This window comes from Megascapheus bottae, chromosome 18, assembly GCF_031878675.1.
Source record: "Megascapheus bottae isolate mThoBot1 chromosome 18, mThoBot2.hap1, whole genome shotgun sequence".
Classification (NCBI taxonomy): domain Eukaryota; kingdom Metazoa; phylum Chordata; class Mammalia; order Rodentia; family Geomyidae; genus Megascapheus; species Megascapheus bottae.
In genome coordinates, this window is record NC_143526.1 from 47,076,666 (window position 1) to 47,096,732 (window position 20,067).

General features: G+C 48.0%; 1 protein-coding gene across 3 annotated transcripts in view; it reads right to left on the reverse strand.

Moving 5' to 3' along the window:
• Taf4 (TATA-box binding protein associated factor 4) overlaps positions 1-20,067 on the reverse strand; it is a 66,695-nt gene that overhangs the window by 20,254 nt on the left and 26,374 nt on the right. Inside the window, exons 2-7 of one of the 3 annotated variants that reach the window (XM_090352597.1) lie at positions 8,069-8,223; positions 6,787-6,909; positions 3,962-4,081; positions 3,174-3,296; positions 1,589-1,678; positions 766-975 (exon numbers count right to left, since the gene is read on the reverse strand). In XM_090352597.1, coding sequence (XP_090208723.1) covers positions 766-975; positions 1,589-1,678; positions 3,174-3,296; positions 3,962-4,081; positions 6,787-6,909; positions 8,069-8,223 — 821 coding nt within the window. Of the gene's footprint in view, positions 1-726; positions 976-1,588; positions 1,679-3,173; positions 3,297-3,961; positions 4,082-6,786; positions 6,910-8,068; positions 8,224-20,067 lie in introns of all 3 variants that reach the window. The other 2 variants (XM_090352595.1, XM_090352596.1) reach the window with 2 other exon arrangements.

The following is a 20,067-nucleotide window of genomic DNA, read 5'->3' on the forward strand; positions in this document are numbered from 1 at the left end:
AAGGACATCGCAAGTCCTAGCCCTCTGGTCTCTGAGGGGTGCAGGAAAGCCCTACCTTTAAATGAGGACTTTAAGCCCTACCCTGCCCACTGCCATGTTCTCACTACCAACAAGCAGAATAAATGCAAGCTTTCCCCAACCAATTATCCAACTCCCTTGATGGGGCCTAGACTCCTACTGAAGGCCGTCACACAGCACAGCATTCCGTATTTTTAAGCCACATCTGAAAGAACAAAAATCTCTCGAGCTTCTTTAAGCACTACTGGCATGGAACCCAAGGCCTCACCAATGCTAGGCAAGTGCTCTACCACTGAGTTATACCACCCAACACCTGTGACTTTTTTTTCTTTTTGCCAGTCCTGGGGCTTGAACTCAGGGCCTGGGCACTGTCCTTGGACACTTTTTGCTCAAGGCTAGTGCTCTGCCTCTTGAGCCACAGAGCCACTTCTGGCTTTTTCTGAGCATGTGGTACGGAGCTTCATGCATGCTAGGCAAGCACTCTAGCACTAGGCCAAACTCCAGGCCCCACGTATGACATTTGACAAGTGCCTCCCTAGAAGGCTCTCTAAAAAGTGACATGTCTACAGGCTCACTTTCGTCTATGAGAAACCGATACGAAAACCTCAAGGCCTTGACCACTCACTATTACAGTGTCAATTATTAAAGACAGCAGCCATGCTTCTTCCCCTGAGAGGCCTTTGGCCTGCTCTGGAGAAGCCTCTGCGCCATGGCTGGTGGGGCCAGTGCCTGCTTGACAACGCCAACCTGTGTGGGTTGTGTGAGGCTGATGACAGGGGGCTGGAGGGCGCTGGTCACGGAGGCAGCCGTCTTCCCGGCTGTGCGCTGCACGGAGCTGCTCAGCACCACGGCTGTGAGTGCAGTGGTGGCCTGCGAGGCTGGTGGTGGCTGCTGCTGGCTCTGCTGGATAAAGGCCGCGGAGTCGGGAGTCAGCTGTCTCAAGGCGGGTAAGCTCCTCTGGGGACACACAGACATGTGGGTCAGAAATGTGCTAGTGGCTCACGGCTGTAGCCCTAGCTATTCAGGAGGCTGAGATCTGAGGATCAGGGTTTAAAAGCAGCCAGAGCAGTAGAGTCCAGGAGATTATCTCCAATTAACCACAAGCAAACCCTCAAAGTAGCAGGCTTTGAGCAAAAGAGCTCAGGGACACCACCCAGGTCCTGAGGTCAAGCCCCACTACCAACTCAAAAAAAATTTTTTTAATTTCAGGACCTCTTAGAAAACCTTTCAGAAAAAATATTTTCCAGCTGAGAATACCTTCTTGAAAACATCAGTGATACATACCTGCCACTAAAGCTCTCCCAGTGTCACCAAAAACTTTTCTTGTGAGAATTACAATTTTTCCAAGAGTTACAACTGTTTTAGTGAGTGTTTTTTAAGTCTTTATAAACACACTGTAATGATTATCTGAGATGTGATCCAACACCCCAAGAGGCCCACCCTCACATCCCATACCCCAGGGGAATAGCAACCCCTCAAATTCAGGACTGCCAGGCCTTTGCAGAAAAGCCCCTTCTCACAGAAAACCTGGTGTCCTAGACTAGACCCTGCCAGTGCACCATTCAATTACCTTCAGGAAAGGCACAAGGTAAGGTTGAGGTGAAGAATTAAGTTCTCGGTATAACCTGCTAGTAAAGTCTTCAGCTTCAATTTTTCCATCCTTAAAAATAAAATCCACATTGACATTCTTCAGTGAGTACAACTCCATGCACACTCCTAACTCTGCTGCACTCATCCGGCTGCCCTGAGAGCAGTCAGGACAGGTCAGCAGGCTTGACTCTGGGATAGGACTGCCTAGCCACTGGAGTCCAGCCTTCAGCTGGCCAGGTTACCTGTCCACACCTCCACCCTCTGCAAGCTTCTTCCATACTGCCTGGTGCCACGTAGGGCTCAGAGGGAAGGAAGCTCCTTAACACCAGGCACCACACTACAAGATGCAGGCAACTCAGAGTAAGTTCACTGTCACCCTCAGCACTGGGACACAGGAAAAAGGGCAGCATAGGCCCAGTCTGAGCAGCTGTCATGAGAGGCCAGAATCTGCACTCACATGTGCACAGCAACCTGAGGGGGGAAACTTGAGCACCTATAAGCAATTCTGCTCTAGAAACCTAAAGAAGTCTGACATAACGACTGGAAAGTCGAGCAAGACAGGCAGTACTTTTAACTGGACTGGCCCTGAGCCGTAGGCAGAGGCTAGCCACACTGCTCTGCAGAAGGGCTGAGACACTGGGTATTGCAGACCACGGCAGCATCTGCCCAGAGACAGACCACGAGGCAGGAGTGAGAAGAGGAAAGGGCTGTGCAGGAGCAGAAATCTGGGGCTTAGAACTTGTGGGTTAAAGGAAGAGATGGACACCTGCCACTTCAGTTGTGTGAGGAAGGTCACCCATGCCTCAGGGGCTCTGAAGTGAGCAACACATGGCTGGAAAGATTACAGACTCCTGGTCTGCACCTATAATCGTAGCTACTTGAGAGGGATTAGGAGGGTCTTGGTCCAAGGCTGACCTCCACTAAGAAGACCCAAAATTGAAAACTAAACAAAAAGGGTTGGGGCATGGCTGGCTCACACCAGTAATTCTAGCTACTCAAGCAAGATCAATTCAAAGCCAGCCAGGGAAAGAAAATCTGGGAGTCTCTTATCTCCAAAAGAATACTCAAGAAAAGTCAGAAGTGGTACTATGGTAAAAGCAAGTGGTAAAGTGTCAGCCTTGAGCAGAAAAGCTCAGGGACCACTAGGTTCAAATCCCTAACCACTCCCTGGCACACACCCTCCCACCCCCCATCCAGTCCCAAAGGAACAGGAGGTAATACTGGGGAAGGGAAGGGAAAACATCCACATCACTTCATGTGTTTTAAGTGTCCTGTGACACACAGGAAACAGCAAACTGCTGCTGGAAAGAAGGCTCCCTAGCATCACTTTTGATGCTGGAAAGCTCTCCTGTACATGCAGCATATATGAAGCAGGAAACTATTGGGGCACTGGCCCTCCAAACAGGCGACATCAAGTCCTCCGAATACCCAGGCCTCAGGAAGGTGGGTCCTGAAGGGGGCTGCACCCAACAGATGAGCACACCTCTCCTTCTACCAAGGGCCTCCACGGGGCCTGCAGTCAGGCCTCCAACAGTGAAGGAAGGGAATTTCGGTCAGTTTCTTACCAGTAAATTTTGCACTAGTTCTTTCACATTAGCTGCTGTCTCTGTAGACTGTTTACCAGATGAGGCCAGTTTTATTAACGTAGACAGAAAATTTTTACATTTCTTCACGTTTTCCATAGTTTCCTAGATTAAAAAAAATGTTTTAAAGATACAAGTAAAAAAGTTATGAAAGATATTTACCCTTGTTTCTAGTTGACAAGTGAATGAAATGTCCTTCAGGGAAACATGCCACCTCTCCCACAGGCTGCTCAAGGGGCAGGAGCCACCTCAGCAGAGTGCCCCTTAGTGTCTGTACCCCTCAGCCCAGGAATGGCCCGGGGTATGAAAAGATGAATCCACAAAGATGCCGTCTGTATACTGAGGGCCACAAAAGGAAACTGACACCTAACTAAAGCAACAAAATCATGACCGAGAATCTAGAAATGGTAGGAAATACTTAGCAGAGAAATGTGAAGAGCCATGACCTTGCTTTGCCTGAAGACTTATTAGGTCAAAGGAAAACAGCCTGTGAACGCCGGTTTTCCAACAAGGTGTGAGGCCTCAGAGAGAGAGCACAACCAGGGCTGTTCCCGTTGAGCACACAGGGCCCTGCTCTCAGACACTACTTCATGGAAGTGGGACGAGGGACCCAGAAGCCCAAACGCTCCTCAGAGGCTGAATGAGACTCCTGAGCTCCAGGCTGTGCTCATCTGGGACAGAAGATGGCCTTGTAATTCCTCAGAGCTGTTTTCTGACTAGTGAGCAACAGACCTGGCTGTCCCCCGGGTGCTGAGAGAAATGGCTCTTACCGTGGCAGCTGTGGAGGTGGTGGCGGGCCCTGGGACCGTGCGCTGAGGTGTTCCTGTTTGAACAGCTGTTGCTGTCCCAAGAGAGGCTGTCTGGGCAGAGCCACCCAGAACTAGCTGAGGCTACAAGAAAATAAAACGGGAGATGAATGTATTTCAGGCCTCCTTAAAGTACAAAGAAAACATTTCCTATAGGGGCAAAGAAGCCCAAAGAGCTACAGCTCCAGCCAGGCCCAGGGCAGCAAGCTGGGCGAGTAGTAACAGAACAGCATCTCGGAACCACTCAAGGCAACCAACTCATATCACAACAGACCTGCACTCTGCGGACCCCTGTACTAAAGAAGCACTGCTGATCCTGTCATTAAAAACTCATAGGAGCTCGACACTGGTGGCTCATGCCTATAATCCTAGCTACTCTGAAGAAAGTCCCTGAGACTCTTCTAATTAACCACCAGAAAATTGAAAGTGGAGCTGTAACCCAAAGTGGTAGAGTGCCAGCCTTGAGCAAAAAAACTTAAGAACAATACCCAGACCCTAAGTTCAAGCTCCATGACTGACAAAAGATTACCCCCGCCCCGCCGCCGCCAAAAAAAACCCTAGCCAGGCAAGGCGGCCAGCTACTGTAATCCTAGCTACTCAGGAGGCTGAGATCTGAGGATCGAGGTTCAAAGCCAGCCTGGGCACTAAAGTCCATGAGACTCATCTCCAATGAACCACCAGAAAACCCGGAAGTGGCCCTGTAAGCCAACTACACATGTATAAATTATCTCAAAAACCGAAACTCCCATCTCTGAGAAATTAAAGCAGACTTGCTACCCTGAAAACTCTTCAACGTTGTTCATACACAATAACGGGGACTGAGATATTCAGTGGCACTTGTTGGGCCACACAAGATAAAGACAGAGTCCTCTCAGCCCCCACCTCCCACTCCACCAATCCCAGCTTCTCTCACTCTCCCAGAAGAACAGGTGTGGAAAAGCAACCTGTCATCCCAGCTACTCAGGAGGCTGAGATCTGAGGGTCAAGGTTCAAAGCCAGCCCAGACAAGAAAATCCTTGCGATTCTTATCTCCAACTAACCACCAGAAAAACAGAGGTGGTAATGTAGCTCAGTGCCAGCGCTAACATTAAGCTGAAGAGCTCAAGGACAGAGCCCAGGCCCAGAGCTTAAGTCCCACAACTGACACACATTAAAAAGCCAACAACAACAACAAAAATCACTAATTATGACCTGCCAGACTTCACAGAAATGAAGCAATTCAAACCGCTGTCCCTCAAATTCCAACCACTTAAGAGTTGACATGAATAATCATGATGCAAATATTTGTACTTTTTTTTTAACTCAGTCAGTTCTCTAGCCAATGTTTTAGCCACTGCCTTTTCCAACTTCTGAAGGTAGAGGGCAATGTGATCCAGAGCAAGACCAGCCCAAGTTCTCTGCCAAACCAGTCCTCGGAGCGCTCCAAGGACTAATGCAAGGGAATCTCATTCTACCACACGACCGATCAACTTCAGGCATCTGTGACGAGCAGTTAGAGGAAGTGGTGCGCTCCTCCAAAAGGCCGTTTACTCTGCTACTTGTAACAGCAAGCATTATCCTCATCACTCGAGACCAACAAATCAAACCCAAGTGAGGAAAATATGGAATACACTAAGGGCTGGCTCAGGAGCAGGGCAAAGGTGGCTGTGACTCAGACCCTGCTCACTTTTGTAGGTAGTTCCTTTCACCTCAAATTAATCCTCAGTTGGCTACTATGGACTCTATGATGAATTATTTTACATAGTGTAACGAAGTACCTACCTATTTCAGTACAAATGTTTCTACTAAATCCATGTGTGAACTTGTCTAGGAGCATCACTACCTCTCAGAAAATGGCCAAATCTGATGTACTGATTTGATGCATTAATCAGATGTATACAGGGGGCAGAGTTCTCTCCAAGAGCCCCTGGCAAGCACAGATCTCACTGGCTCTCGCCTACCTGGGATGAAATGGCATCCCTGCAGCTGACAAGGATGTAAAGTCATGTTCAGACAGGAGAGAGCCCAAGTGCAGGGCAGCCGGTGGAGGGCCCGGTCCACGACCTGGTCTCGGGTTCCCACCCCAGCACTGTGGAGGGGACCACAGGTGAGCAGGCACTGCACACGGGACCAATACAGCAGGTACCTTCCCAACACAAAACCAGGAAAAGGTGTGCTTCCCGCTGTGCTTCCCACTGCTCCCACAAGCACCCCAGGCCAGGTGTCTCCCCTAATCATGTGCATCTTCCTAACCAATCCGATGTGTCTCCTCTAACTAGGTATACCTTCCCAAACTCCTTTGTACAACTATTTAAAATAAAAATTAGGCCAGGTAAGATGGCTCACGCCTGTAATCATAGCTATTCAGGAGGCTGAGATCTGAGCATCAAGGTTCAAAGCCAACCCGGGCACACAGGACCTGAGACTCTTATCGCCAATTAACCTCTAGAAAATGGGAAGTGGGGCTTGGCTCAAGGGTAGGACGGTAGCCTTGAGCTGAAGAGCTCAGGGACAGCACCCAGGCCCAGGGTTAAGGTGGTGGCCTTGAGCTATAGAGCTCAGAGACAGCGCCCAGGCCGAGTTCAAGCCATATGACCCACAAAAAAAGAAAGAAAAAAGCAGCCTATTAGGAATTATTTCCAGAGCCATACTGTCATGACGTGCCTAGGAAGTCTACAGTGAGGAGAAAAAACAACTTTCTTTATGAAGAGCCATTCTCCTGAAACAACATGGCATCTCATGTAACAACTATCAACAGAAAATCCATTCATCCATCCCTGGGCCCCTCCACTGATGGTGTGGCCTCTTACCTGAACCCCCGGGGAGCGTTGTTGCAGGGTTGTAGTGGGCTGTACCGTTGTCTGAGCCTGAGACACTTGCTTAATTATGGTAGTTGGGGTCACCTGCCGTGCAATAATAGGTGTCCCAGGAGCCTAAGAAATAAATTAGGATTAGGATTAATCATCTAAAATGAGCTGCAATAACCCACCATATCCAAAAATGAATCCTTACATGTGTGACTAGTACTTTCAAGTAAGCCCATAGGTTACAGTGCTTCAGGAAGCTAGCTAAGTGTTCTTATCCAAGTGAAAACATATGACCAACGTCCTTTCACAGAGCATCCTAAAAATATCATTAGACTTCTTCCACAACATGTATAATCTTTTTTTTTTTTGGGGGGGGGAGGGCAGGGTAGTGCCAGGACTTGAATTCAAGGCCTTATGCTTGCTAGGTAGGCACTCTACCAGTGAGCCGTACCCTCAGTCCCCTACATTTTAAAGCAAGTGGATGTGGGCAAAATTAGCCAGTACACAAGGGTCTGCAGACTGTGGAGGGGTGGAAGGTGCCAACTGGACACCCGAGTCCTCCGTCAATGGAAAGCAAGTTGTGCGAAGAGACTGAAGATGGTAACCCACCTCAAACACCTCCCACAGGCTTCTTACTGGCCAGGGACTGAGGGCAGGAGGCACCAGGACCTCCACACACTGGAGGTGCTGGTCCATGCTATTGGAAAGGGGTGTGTCTGCCTCCAGCACACACATACCCATGCATGGGTCAGAGGCAGGACTGGGAGAGGGGGAGGGCTTGACCTCAGGAACCCTCCTCCTTCCTGACTTCTTTGTGGCCCACCTAGAGGCAACCTCAGAACAGCACCCGCCTGGTGGAAGCCCAGCCGCCTGTGGTGCTGGACAGGGAACCGACGGCCCTCAGCATCCAAGGCCTCCCTATGAGTCAGCATGGGGGACAGGATAGCCGCCTGACAAAAGGCGACACTCACATGGTTTTCGCTCTGCTCAATGATCTCAGTGTCTCAAATGTTGACAGTCCATGGGCACTAGAGTGAACTGCATGGTTTAGAGGGGGAAACTGCAGCATAGAAGGGGATACCCTAAGAGGCAAAGGCCAGGTTTCAACTGGAACAGCTGGCCGCTCAGCCAGAGGTTCAACTGGCTACGAACATTCACTCCTCCAAAAGGTATGGTCCCGGCCAGGAGACAGACAGAGACCAGCCCTGTCCCAGGCTCTGGCTGCTGGTGGCCTGGAGGAAGACTTCACGACACACACCCTCCAGTGGCATGTGTGTGCGCTCACCTGTACGGTGGATATCTGGACAGGAGGGGCACTTGTGGGAGTGGCCGGGCGCGGAGCCATGGTGCTCTGAGGCTGGGCCTGGGCCTGCATCTGGGCCAGGGCCTGTTGAGGGATCATGAGCAGCTGCCCATTCTCACTCCGCACGAGGACCATTCCTGGGGACAAAGAAGACCTAAGGTCAGGAAACGTTCCCACTCAGGGAAGGGGCCAGCCTGGAGCACTGCTGATCTGCAAGAGCACACAGCCTTGCTGGGGAAACAGGGTCACTGGATCAACCCTGCAAGGGCTGTCAAAGAGCCAGCAATTCTCCAGTCACAGAGCTTCCACTCACACAAATCAGGCAGCAAAACCAGGCTTCCGCCGGCCTACTGCCCACCCCACAAGCCACCCACTTTATGCACTGGAAACCTGTGCAAGCATGCAGCCACAGACATTCATGACCCCACCTCCTACCCCCCCCCCCCGCCATCCTAGCCACCAGCAGGTGTCCCCCGCATCCAGCACCTGTTACTGCTGCTAGCCTGCACCCCCACCATGCCATCTGTCTGTTGGAAGCAGTCAAGAATGCCTGCAGCACCATGGCCCCGCCCCTGCCTCTGCCTCTGCCTCAAGAACACAACCACCTCTATGGCATACACAACAGCTTCCCCAGCCTAGGCCCCGGGATGTCCACACCCAAATGAAGACCACAGGGGTAGCTGCTGCTCACAGGAGCATCCTTGGGTGAGGTGCAGGGCAGCACTGTCCTACAGGTGGCCAGGGTGCTCACAACCCAGAGGCATGATGGGCAGCAAATGAGACTGACAGAATCTCTTACTCCTTCCAGGTTCGTAAACAAAATCCTTTGTTGTTGCTGCTCCAGTACTGAAGTTTGAACTCAAAGCCTTTCCCTCTGCTCTTTTGGCTTTGTTTTCCCAAAACAGAGTCTTGCATTTCATACAGAAAACTTGGACATAATCCTGTGTAGACATAGCTGGAGTGACAGGTGAGCTCCACTGGGTACAGACTGCTTCCTCCTGGTTGAGATGGGGGGTCTCCCCAACTTTTTTTTGGTAGGTCATGGGGCTTGAATTCAAGGCCTGGATGCTGTCCTAAGCACTCTTTGCTCAAGGCTAGAACTCTACCAATTAAAGTCACAGTTCCACTTCTGGTTTTCTGTGTTTAATTGGAGATACGTGTCTCATGACTTTCCTGCCCAGGCTGGCTTTGATCTGTGATCCTGAGATCTCAGCCTCCTTAGTAGCTAGGGTTATATGTGTGAGCCACCAGCACCTCTCACCTTTTGCTTCGTCTGTTTTTAAACTGCAATCATCTCATCCTGGCCCCTTAAATTAAGTACCTAGAATTACAGGTATGAGCCACTATTCCCATCCCGGAGCTAAACCTTAGGAAAGCACATCTTACCACTAAGGTTTGGTGCTTACTTTAGCTTTAAAGACCAACGACCAATTATATCACAAATGCTATTAGAAATAGTGACACAAATATTGATAGTGACACACGAGGACAGGTGGGGTAGGGACAGGTGGATGATGGAAGGGGTGACATCAATCAAGATGTATTGTACTCAAGGGGCCAGGAGTTTGGCCTAGTGGTAGAGTGCTTGCCTAGCATGCAGGAAGACCCGGGTTCAATTCCTCGGCAATACATACGTAGAAAAGGCTGGAAGTGCCGGGAGAGGTGGCTCACCCTATAATCCTAGCTACTCAGGAGGCTGAGATCTGAGAATCACAGTTCAAAGCCAGCCTGGGCACTAAAGTCCCCGAGACTCTTATCTCTAATTAACCTCTAGAAAACAGGAAGTGGGGCTTGGCTCAAGGGTAGGGAGGCAGCCTTGAGCTGAAGAGCTCAGGGACAGTGCCCAGACCTAGTTCAAGCCCCATGACCCACCAAAAAAAGGAAGGAAGGAAGGAAGGAAGGAAGGAAGGAAGGAAGGAAGGAAGGAAGGAAGGAAGGAAGGAAGGAAGGAAGGAAAAAGATAAGGCTGGAAGTGGTGCTGTGGCTCAAGTGGCAGAGTTCTAGCCTTGAGAAAGCCCAAGGACAGTGCTTACTCAGGCCCTGAGTTCAAGCCCATAACTGACAAAAAAAAAAGTATTGTAATCAGAAGTTGATATATTGAAGTGAAGCCCTGTTTTACCCACTGGTGAAGGGAGAGAAGGAGAGAGGGAGAGAACTAAGCTTTCATTTCCCAGGACAGATCCCCGCTGAAACAATGTAAGAGCTACAGACATCCTCAGTGGATTGTCTAGTCCTGCCATATGGCTCAGATGGAAAACAAAACAGCCCAGAGGAGGACAGCCACCTGCAAGCCTCCACCCCCTCGCCTTGCCCCACGCCATCCTCCAGGCAAAGTGGCAATGGCAGGCCCAAATCTTAGTCTTCATGCCAAGCAGACCCTGGACTTTCCCTGGGAGAATGGGAGTTAAAGCCATCAACCACAGTTCTAGAAAAGATGTCTGATGCTATTGAGCTCTGAGATCTCTCAAAAGCAATCACACTATCTAAAATCAAAACAAAACAAAACCCACTGGGGCCAGGAGCATGGCCTAACTGCTTACCTACCATGCATGAAGCCCTGGCTTCAATTCCTTGGTACCACATACCCAGAAAAGGCTGGAAGTGGTGCTGTAGCTCAAGTGGACAGCACTCAGTCTCTGAGTTCAAGCCCCACGACCAACCAACCAAATAAATAAATAAAAATAACTCACTCCACAGCTGATATTCTAAGGAAACTGGCTACATCCCCCTATAAATGAACCCGTTTGCTTCAAACAAAGCGTGTCTATAGGTGCTACCTTTGTGTTTCCATGGCTACAGTATAGATACAGTATACAACCCTTTCTCACTGCAGCTGAGTAGACAAGAGCCATTGAAAGCTACAGCCACAGGATTACTCGCAGGAGAGGAATGGCAGCAAAGCAGCCTGAAATACAGACCGCTGAAGATAGAAGTTCATGAAAAGTAAACTGCTGGTCTGAAAGAAGCCCACTGGCCAGGAGGTGGCCCGCCATCTGCGTGTGCACTAGCCACAGGAACTGTTGGGGAAACGTGCCAAGCAAAACCACCAGCCAGATGAGGTCCACATTTTGACACCACAAGTACCAGAGGTGCCAGAGGAGAGAGCCACTGGGCATCAGCGGAATCCTCAACCTTGTCCCTCCCACTGCCAATCTACACAAGGGCTCTACACCCATGGAAGAAGGGGCTCTAGTCAGCCAGAAAAAGTCACACTCCATCAGTGCCCGCAGCCTTCACTAGCTACCTCCAGGCTCTGAGGGCGAGGCATGTCTGGAAAGGCAGTGAGCAGTGAAGTCAGCAGTCCTGCTCAGCCAGTGCGCAGAGAATCTTGCATCTAGCAGAGGCTTGCTTTCTAATCACCGTAGGCTCTTCCTCATAAAGAACTGCTTCTTTGTGGAAAATCACACATACACAGCAGCAGGCATAAGGAAGATGAAAGCCTCCTGGCAGAGCCCTTACTATCCTGTTGATGTGCCCAGACACCCAGGTCCCAGTGACAGGAAACAAAATAGGTGATTCTCCTGGCACAACACTCCACTGTCTCCTTGCATGGCTTATAAGCATTTCCAGGTCACCCAAGCACTGATGGCTCACGCCTGTAATCCTAGCTACCAGGGAGCCTGCTATCTAAAGACTGCAGTTAGAAGCCAGCCCAGGCAGGGAAAGTCCACTGACCACCAAAAAGCTGGAACTAGAGCTGTGGCTCAAGTACTGGAGCACTAGCCTTGAGCAAAAAGCTCAAGAACAGTGGAGTGGGAGAGGGAGAGAGAGGAGAAGGGAAGAAAGGGAAAGAAGAAAGCCTACCCTCCATGGAAAACTGGAATTTCAGAAACTCTGCATTCTGCACCTTATGACTTTTCTGATGCCTTTCATCAACACCAACTACAACTCTAGACCAAAAAAAATCAAGTACGTGAAGCTGAAGTACAAGCCAAGAGAGCGTTTCCAGTATGGGAAGCGCCTCTTCTTGAGAACAGGCTCTCGGGAAGCACCTATATGTCACTAACCAGTAAGCAACCCTGGACAGGGTGGGGGTCCCCATGACTGTTCTACAAGGAATCTCTGTCATCTGTTTCTAGCTCTTCAGGGCACTGCAAAGGCAAGCAAGCAGCAGCCCTCAGGAAAGAGCAGTGACCAGTGGAAGGCAACAGGGCAGAGACTAGACTATCTCTTTGCCTATGCAGGGGTCCTAGATTTGTGTCCTCTGTCAACAAAACTATTGCTCAGATTCCACTGCGTCTATAAAGACAAGGCACAACAGTAAATCCTGAGTAATTAAAGCAGTGCTGAGGGACACTCCCAAACTCCTAGGTCTGACACAAAGCTGTGAACACAGGAGAGGCAAGCCATGAAGGGCCCGCCTGAAATGCCCGGTTGCTTCCCTGCCACAGCCACAGATGCTCCCAGCTTCTCAGGAGCCCCTGTGGCAAGCATAGACAGAGAGGCCATCGTGTTGCTGACGCACATCAACCTGGTCCCCCCTGGACGTGCTCTGGTTAGTGCTAACAAGAGATGACTCAACCATACCTTGCATTCCCTTTACTCTCGTGGGCTGTGTACAAACTTCTTCCCTTTAAGTTACAAACAGGAGTGTCTAACCCTGTGAAAAGCTGGAAGGGCCAGGCAAATAGTAGATGGGCTCTCCCTGGCAGCTACATACCAGACTCTACTCAGAAGCTGTACAAAACATAGATGCAGTTCCAGAAGGGTTGAGGGACTGGCTCATCCCTGGGCACCTTAGCCCAGGGTCTCACTCCTTTCAGGGCAGCTGAGTCCAGGACCCTGGATGGACCTCTCCTGCCCCTGCCCCTGTCCGCCCACTCTTCCTCCAGATATTTTGCCTAGCTCTGGCTTCCAGCTCACAGCTCTCCTTCCTATCACCAACACTGGGTCTGTCCTGAGTTTCCTATTAACTACCACACTCCTCACTTCCAGAGTAATGTGGGCTACAGCCTCACGTCTCCTGCTCTTGGACCTAGAATCAATAAAGAACATGTAGCCAGGCATTGATGGCTCACACCTAAAATCCTAGCTATTCAAGAGGCTGAGATCTGAGGGTTCAAAGACAACCTGGGCAGAAAAGAATTTCATCTCCAATTAACCACCAAAAAATAGGAAGTGGCGCTGTGGCTCAAAGTGGCAGAGTGCTAGCCTTGAACAAAAGAGCTCAGGGACTGTGCCCAGGCCCTGAGTTCAATCCCTCCACAACCACACAAAATGCTAACAAAAACAATAACAACAAGCAGACTGAGAAAAAATGCTTTAAAGTTCCTATTCATAATAGTCTCAAAAACAGCAAAAAAAAAAAACCCTGAATATTAATTTATCTGAAGAAGTGAAAGATTCTGACAATGAAAACTAACCCTGATGACAGAACCTCGGGAGTCAGAACATCCCATGCTTATGGCCTGGCAGAATAGTGTGAAGGTAGACAAACACAAAAAAAAACAATCAATGGGATCAATACAATATCTACCCAAGTCCCACCACTGTTCTTCACAAAAATATAAAAATAAAACCCAAAAATGCAAATGGAAGCATACAAGATTTTAAACAGCAAAAGCAATCCTAAATTTTAAAAAAGCTGGACATGTTAGCTAAACCTGTCATCTTAGCTACTCAGGAGGCTGAGATCTGAGGATTCCAGTTCAAAGCCAGCCCAGGCACTAAAGACAGTGAGTCTCTTATCTCCAATTAACCACTAGAAAACAGGAAGTGGGGCTGTGGCTCAAGGGGTAAGGCAGTAGCCTTGAGCTGAAAAGCTCAGGGACAGTACCTAGGCCCAGAGTTCACGCCCCACGACAAAAAAAAAAGAAAAAGAAAAAGCACCCACAATATCAGACTTCAAATTATATTATAGAGCCACAGTTAATGAAAACAGCATGGTATGGCTGGGAATGTGGCTAAGTGGTAGGGTGCTTGCCTAACATGCATGAAAGCCCTGGGTTCAATTCCTCACTACCACCTACATACAAAGAAAAGGCTGGAAGTGGCACTGTGACTCAAGTGGTAGAGCACTAACTAGCCTTGAGCAAAAGAAGCTCAGGGACAGTGCCCAGGCCCTGAGTTTGAGCCTCAGAACAGGAGGGAGGGGTGGGGGGAAAGGGGAAGAAGAGGAGGGAGGGGAAGGGGGAGAAGGAAGAGACTGAAATCTTAAGTGTGATTTTGATTTACGTTTCTTTTATGACTAAGGACATGAAACATTTCTTCTTTTATCAGTTAACCATTCTACTTTTTTTTTTCTGGAGCCATAGCTCCAGAGGTAGTGATTAACTGAAGATAAGAGTCTCACGGACTTTAATGCCTTGAATGGCTTTGAACTACAATCCTCAGATCTCAGCCTCCTGAATAGCTAGGATTACAGACATGAGCCACCTTGCCAGGCTTAACCATTCTGTCTCTGAGAACTGCCTGTTCAGTTAGATTCCTCATTGTTAATTGGATTATGTTCTTTTCTGGGGGGGGGGGGGGGAGTCATGGGGCTTGAACTCTGGGCCTGGATGCTGTCCCTGAGTTCTTCAGCTCAATGCTACTGCCCTACTCTTGTTGAGCCACACTTTCACTTTCTGTTTTCTAGTGATTAATTGGAGATAAGAGTCTCATGGTCTTTGGTACCCAGGCTGGCTTTGAACTGTGATCCTCATGTCTCAGCCTCCAGAGTGGCTAGGATTACAGGCGTGAGCCACCACATCCAGCTTTGCTGTTTAATTTTTATTCATTGTGTATTCTGAATATTAATGCTTTATCCATTGAATAGATGGCAAATTCTATTCATTAGCTGTCTCTTGGTTTGGTAATTGTTTTGCTATACAGAAATCTTTTAATTTGATATAAGTCTAATATGTTAATTCCTATTCTTGTTTTCTGAGCAATTGGTATCTTTTTCAGAAAATAATTATCCCTGCCAAGATGGATACTGGCAGCTAGCACCTGTAATCCTAGCTACTCAGGAGGCCAAGATCTAAGGATTGCAGTTCAAAGCCAGCCCAGGAAAGAAATGCTTACCACCAATTAACCACCAGAAAATTGGAAGTGGGGGTGTGGCTCAAAGTGACAGAGTGCTAGCAGTCAAGTTCAGGAGTCGTGTCCAGGCAAGCAACATGACCAATTAAAAAATACATTACTGGGGCCGGGAGTCTGGCCTAGTGCTAGAGTGCTTGCCTAGCATGCACCAAGACCCGGGCTCGATTCCTCGGTACCACATATACATAGAAAAGGCCAGAAGTGGTGCTGAGGCTCAAGTGGTAGAGCTCTAGCCTTGAGAAAGCCCAAGACAGTGCTCAGGCCCTGAGCTCAAGCCTAGGACTGGCAAATATATATATATATATATATATATATATATATATATATATATATATATATATATTCACACACACACATTATTTTTGTTATTATTAATTCCTGCCAAATACCTCCAGTTTTCCTTATGTTCTTCCGGTAGGACAATTCAAGTTTCAGGTCTTATTTGGGTTCTCTGATTTATTTACAATTGATTTGTATACAGAGTAAGAGACAGAGGTCCATTTTTAGTTTAGTTTGTTTGTTGTTTCATTTTATTTTGTGTGTTGTTCCTGGGGCACTGACCCTGAGCTTTTCTTTCTCAAGGTTATTGTTCTGCCACTGAAGCCAAAGCTCTACTTTCAGCTTTTTGGTGATTAATTGTAGATTAAATCTTCTGCATTTTCCTGCTGAAGATGGCTTTGAACTACAGCCTCTAGAATAGCTGGGATTACAGGTGTGAGCCATCAGCACTAGACTTGGGGGGGGGGGGGTGGAGAGAGTTGTAGGGCTTGAAGTGAAGGCCTGGGCGCTGTCCCTGAGCTTCTTGTCCTCAAGGCCAGTGCTCTACCACTTGAGCCACATAACCACTTCCAGCTTTTTCTGAGTAGTTTACTGGAGACAAGAGTCTCGTAGACTTTCCTGTCCTGGCTGGCTTCAAACAGTGATCCTCAAATCTCAAACTCCTAAATTAAGATTACAATCATGAACCATCAGAGCCATCAGAGCCTGGCCAGAGTAACAATTTTAAAAAACAGAATTTCGCTCAAAAACTTAATGAAGCTGCCAATAATCTTAATGGTCATAATTGTCTTCTTTTTTTAACAATTCTAGCTACTCCAGAGACAAAGACTGGAAGACTATAGGAAGATCTCATTTTGAGGCCAGCCCTGGAAAAAAAATGACACCCCAACTAAAGCAATAAAACATTAGGCGTAGTGTTGCACAGCAGTCATTTCAGCTACACAGGAAGTATAACCAGGAGGATCAAAGCCCAGGCCAATAAAGGCATAAACTGAAGACCCCACCAGAAAAAAATGACTAAAAGCAAATACCTGCCTAACAATCAGAAACCTCTGAGTACAAACGCCAATAGTGCCAAAAAACAAGGAATAAAAAAATGTATATATTCTGGCCAAAAACGTACCAGGTGATTCACAAAAGCAATTCAAAAGGCCAAATTGCAATGGTGGTCAAACTCCATAGTAAGGAAAGAAAATGAAAATCAGATGACAATTTTTAGCTATCAGGCTAGAGAACCTAATTAATTTCTATTACCCATCAATCACTGGCAGTGGAGTGGTTACAGGGTATATATGGATTTGCCTAGGCCAGTCTAGAAAGTAATCCTTTTACCTACTGCCTCCCACTTAGATGGCCCAGCTGTCTGGTGAACGTAGGGTCACATGGCCAATTCTGATGTGAACGTAGGGTCACATGGCCAATTCTGATGGCCAATTTCTGTCTTCTAGAACCGCTGGGATTACAGGCATGTACCTCATCATGAAAACGGTTTGGACAGTGCTATGCCAAGTATGCTATGCTATGTACACTGCCAAGGAAACAGAGTCCACTGTCAGAGGAAATACATCCTGAAGATCATGCTGAAAACCACAGCTCTGTGGAACTCGGCTACCTGGCAACTCCACTAACGAGGACATGGCCAGGACAGACACAGCATTCAACCAAGTTCCCTGAGTAGTGACACTTACTGACACTCTCCAGACTCTGACACCAAATGCCAGAAACATGCATGGGTGTGGCATTCCCTCCCAGTGCCACCTCTGTACCCACCAATGCTGCTGCCAATAAATGCCATGGATCACAAGTCTCGGACAATGCTAGGGGAAAAACGTGGCTCTGCTTCCAGGGCCCTGCATCTGGCCTTGCCTGAGGACCACAAGCAGGAAGGGTAAGTCTTGGCTGATAGGAATGAAAAGGCCAAAGGCACCCTGAAAAGGCAGCTTGGGACAAAGGGGCCTTGAGAGGAACAACCCCCCACCTCCCCCACTAAGTCAACTAAGCCAAAGCCTCAGCTCCAGTGATGGCCTGAGTGTCCTCCAGGGGCATGAAGACAGACAGCAGCAGGAAGGTCAGATTCAGCGAAGAGCAGGGGAGTTGAAGAACACAGCACCCATGGAGGGCACTGTTGACAGGAAGGTACTCAATGAAATTCTTTTTTTTTTTTTTTGGGGGGGGGGGGTCATAGGGCTTGAACTCAGCCTGGGCTTTGTCCCACTTCCAGTTTTCTAGAGGTTAATTGGAGATAAGAGTCTCAGGTCCTTTTGTGCCCGGGCTGGCTTTGAACCTTGATCCTCAGATCTCAACCTCTTGAGTAGCTAGGATTACAACAGGCACGAGCCACTGCGCTAGCCCCCAACAAATAAACATACACCAGGAGCATAGCCTAGTGGGAGAAGGCATGAAGCCCTGGGTTTGATTTCTCAGTTCCACGAACACAGGAAAAAGCCAGAAGTAGTGCTGTAGCTCAAATGGCAGAGCACAAGCCTTGAACAAAAAGTGTTCAAGGACAGTGCCCAGGTCCTGAGTGCCCCAGGACTGGCAAACAACAACAACAAATAAACATACATCTACTCACCCTTCAAAAAATGTCTAGAAGATAAAGAATGGATTATCCTAGCACTTGGAAGGCTGGGCAAGGGGATGTTGATTTCAAGGCCAGTATGGGCTACATAGCAAATTCCAAGCCAGCCTAAACTACATAGTGAAATCCCATCTTAGAGAGAGGGAAGGACGGAGGGAGGGAGGGAGGGAGAGAGGGGAGTCAGCTATGCAAAAGGGAGGACAGGAATGGAAAAGGGTGAGCACATGTAGCCATTATGTTCTGTGTACTTCATGTAAAAACTGAACTATACAACTTGAGGGGAGGGATGGGAGAGGGAAAATAGGAGAGAAAGAACCAAGGAAGAGGTGACAGTGACCAAGAAGCACTATACTCATAACCTAACTTACTGGACTATAACCCCTCTGCACAACACCCAATAATCATAATAAAATAGTAATTTATTTTGTAAAAGCCAGTTGCTGGTGGCCCCCCTGCAACCCAAGCTTCCTAGGAAGCTAAGATCTGAGGATTATTGTTCTAAACTAGTCCAGGCAGAAGAGGTCATGAGAAACTTAGCTTTAATTAACCAGCATAAAATCAGAAGTGAAGTGTGGCTCTAGTGGTAAGACTGCCAGCTTTGAGTGAAGTAAGCCAAGTGAGACCCTGAGTATAAGCCCCCAATACCAACAAATGGAGCCCCCCCCCCACCAGGAAGGAAGGAAGGAAGGAAGCAGAGAGGGAGGGAGGGAGGGAGGGAGGGAGGGAGGGAGGGAGGGAGGGAGATGGAGGGAGAATGAAGGACAGGAAGAGATGGGTCAAAAGAGCTTCACTACTCCAATGACAGCATCTGTAACTCAGGTATATGTAGGTCATTTCAAGCATTTCCTTGAAATCAGGAACAGGTCAAGGCTACTCGTCAAACCCACTTCTACACAAACAGTGAGATGCAGCTTAATACACCAGAGAAAACAAATGAAACCTAATTAATACCATCTGACTATCATGTAATATAATTCTTCAGTTTAGTAAGAAGGCTAGACATGAGATTAATACCAAAAATTCAATTGTAATTAAACATACCATCTGGGAAAAAAATTAGAATTGTATTTTTGCCACACACACACACACACACACACACACACACACACACACATTTAGCCCAGACCTATAAACCTAGCAACTCAGGAGGTTGAGATCTGAAGACTACAGTTCAAAGCCAGCCCAGCCAGTAAAGTGTGTAAAACTCTTATCTTCAATTAATTACCCAAGCAGCCAGAAATAGAACTGCAGCTAAAGAGGTAAGAGTGATAGCCTTGATGAACAAAGCTCAGTGACAGTGCTCAAGTCCTGAGTTCAAGACCCAGGACCAGGGAACAAACAAAACACTATACTAGTGTATAGTCTAGTGTGTCTGGCACACGTAAGGGCCTAGTTTCTACTTACAGCAACAACAATAAACTCAAGAATACCTTAGAGCAAACCTAACAAAATATGCACACGCGCACAGGAAGTGGGGCTTGGCTCAAGGGTAAGGCAGTAGCCTTGAGCTGAGAGCTCAGGACAGCGCCCAGGCTGAGTTCAAGCCCCATGACCCACCAAAAAAAAAAAAAAAAGCACAAGGCTTACTTGGAAAAATATGCAAAACTAGCCGGTGCTGGTGGCTCACACCTGTAATCCTAGCTACTAAGAAGGCTAAGATCTGAGGACTGAAGTTCAAAGCCAGCAGTCCAAGCACGAAGTCTATGAGACTCTTATCTCCAATTAACCACCAGAAAACTGGAAGAGGCGCTCTGTGTGTGTGCACGTGTGTGTGTGTGTGTGTGTGTGTGTGTGTGTACACATACATATATATGTATAAATATATATATATAGCTTAACTGAAAAACGTTGCACAAGGCCTAAGTTGAGTAATAAACTATATATTCAAGGATACAGAGCTACTATTCTATACAGTCAATGCCAATTCTCCCCAAAATTGACCAAAAGATTCCAACCACATTCCACCACAATATCCTACAAGAACTTTCTAGGGTTGAAAGGGCTAGCTCCGAAGTTCATGAGCAAGAACATGCCAACAGCAGCACCAACATAGCCCAGTCAACATACCAGGGGAGGGCTGCATTAACTGAGGACACAG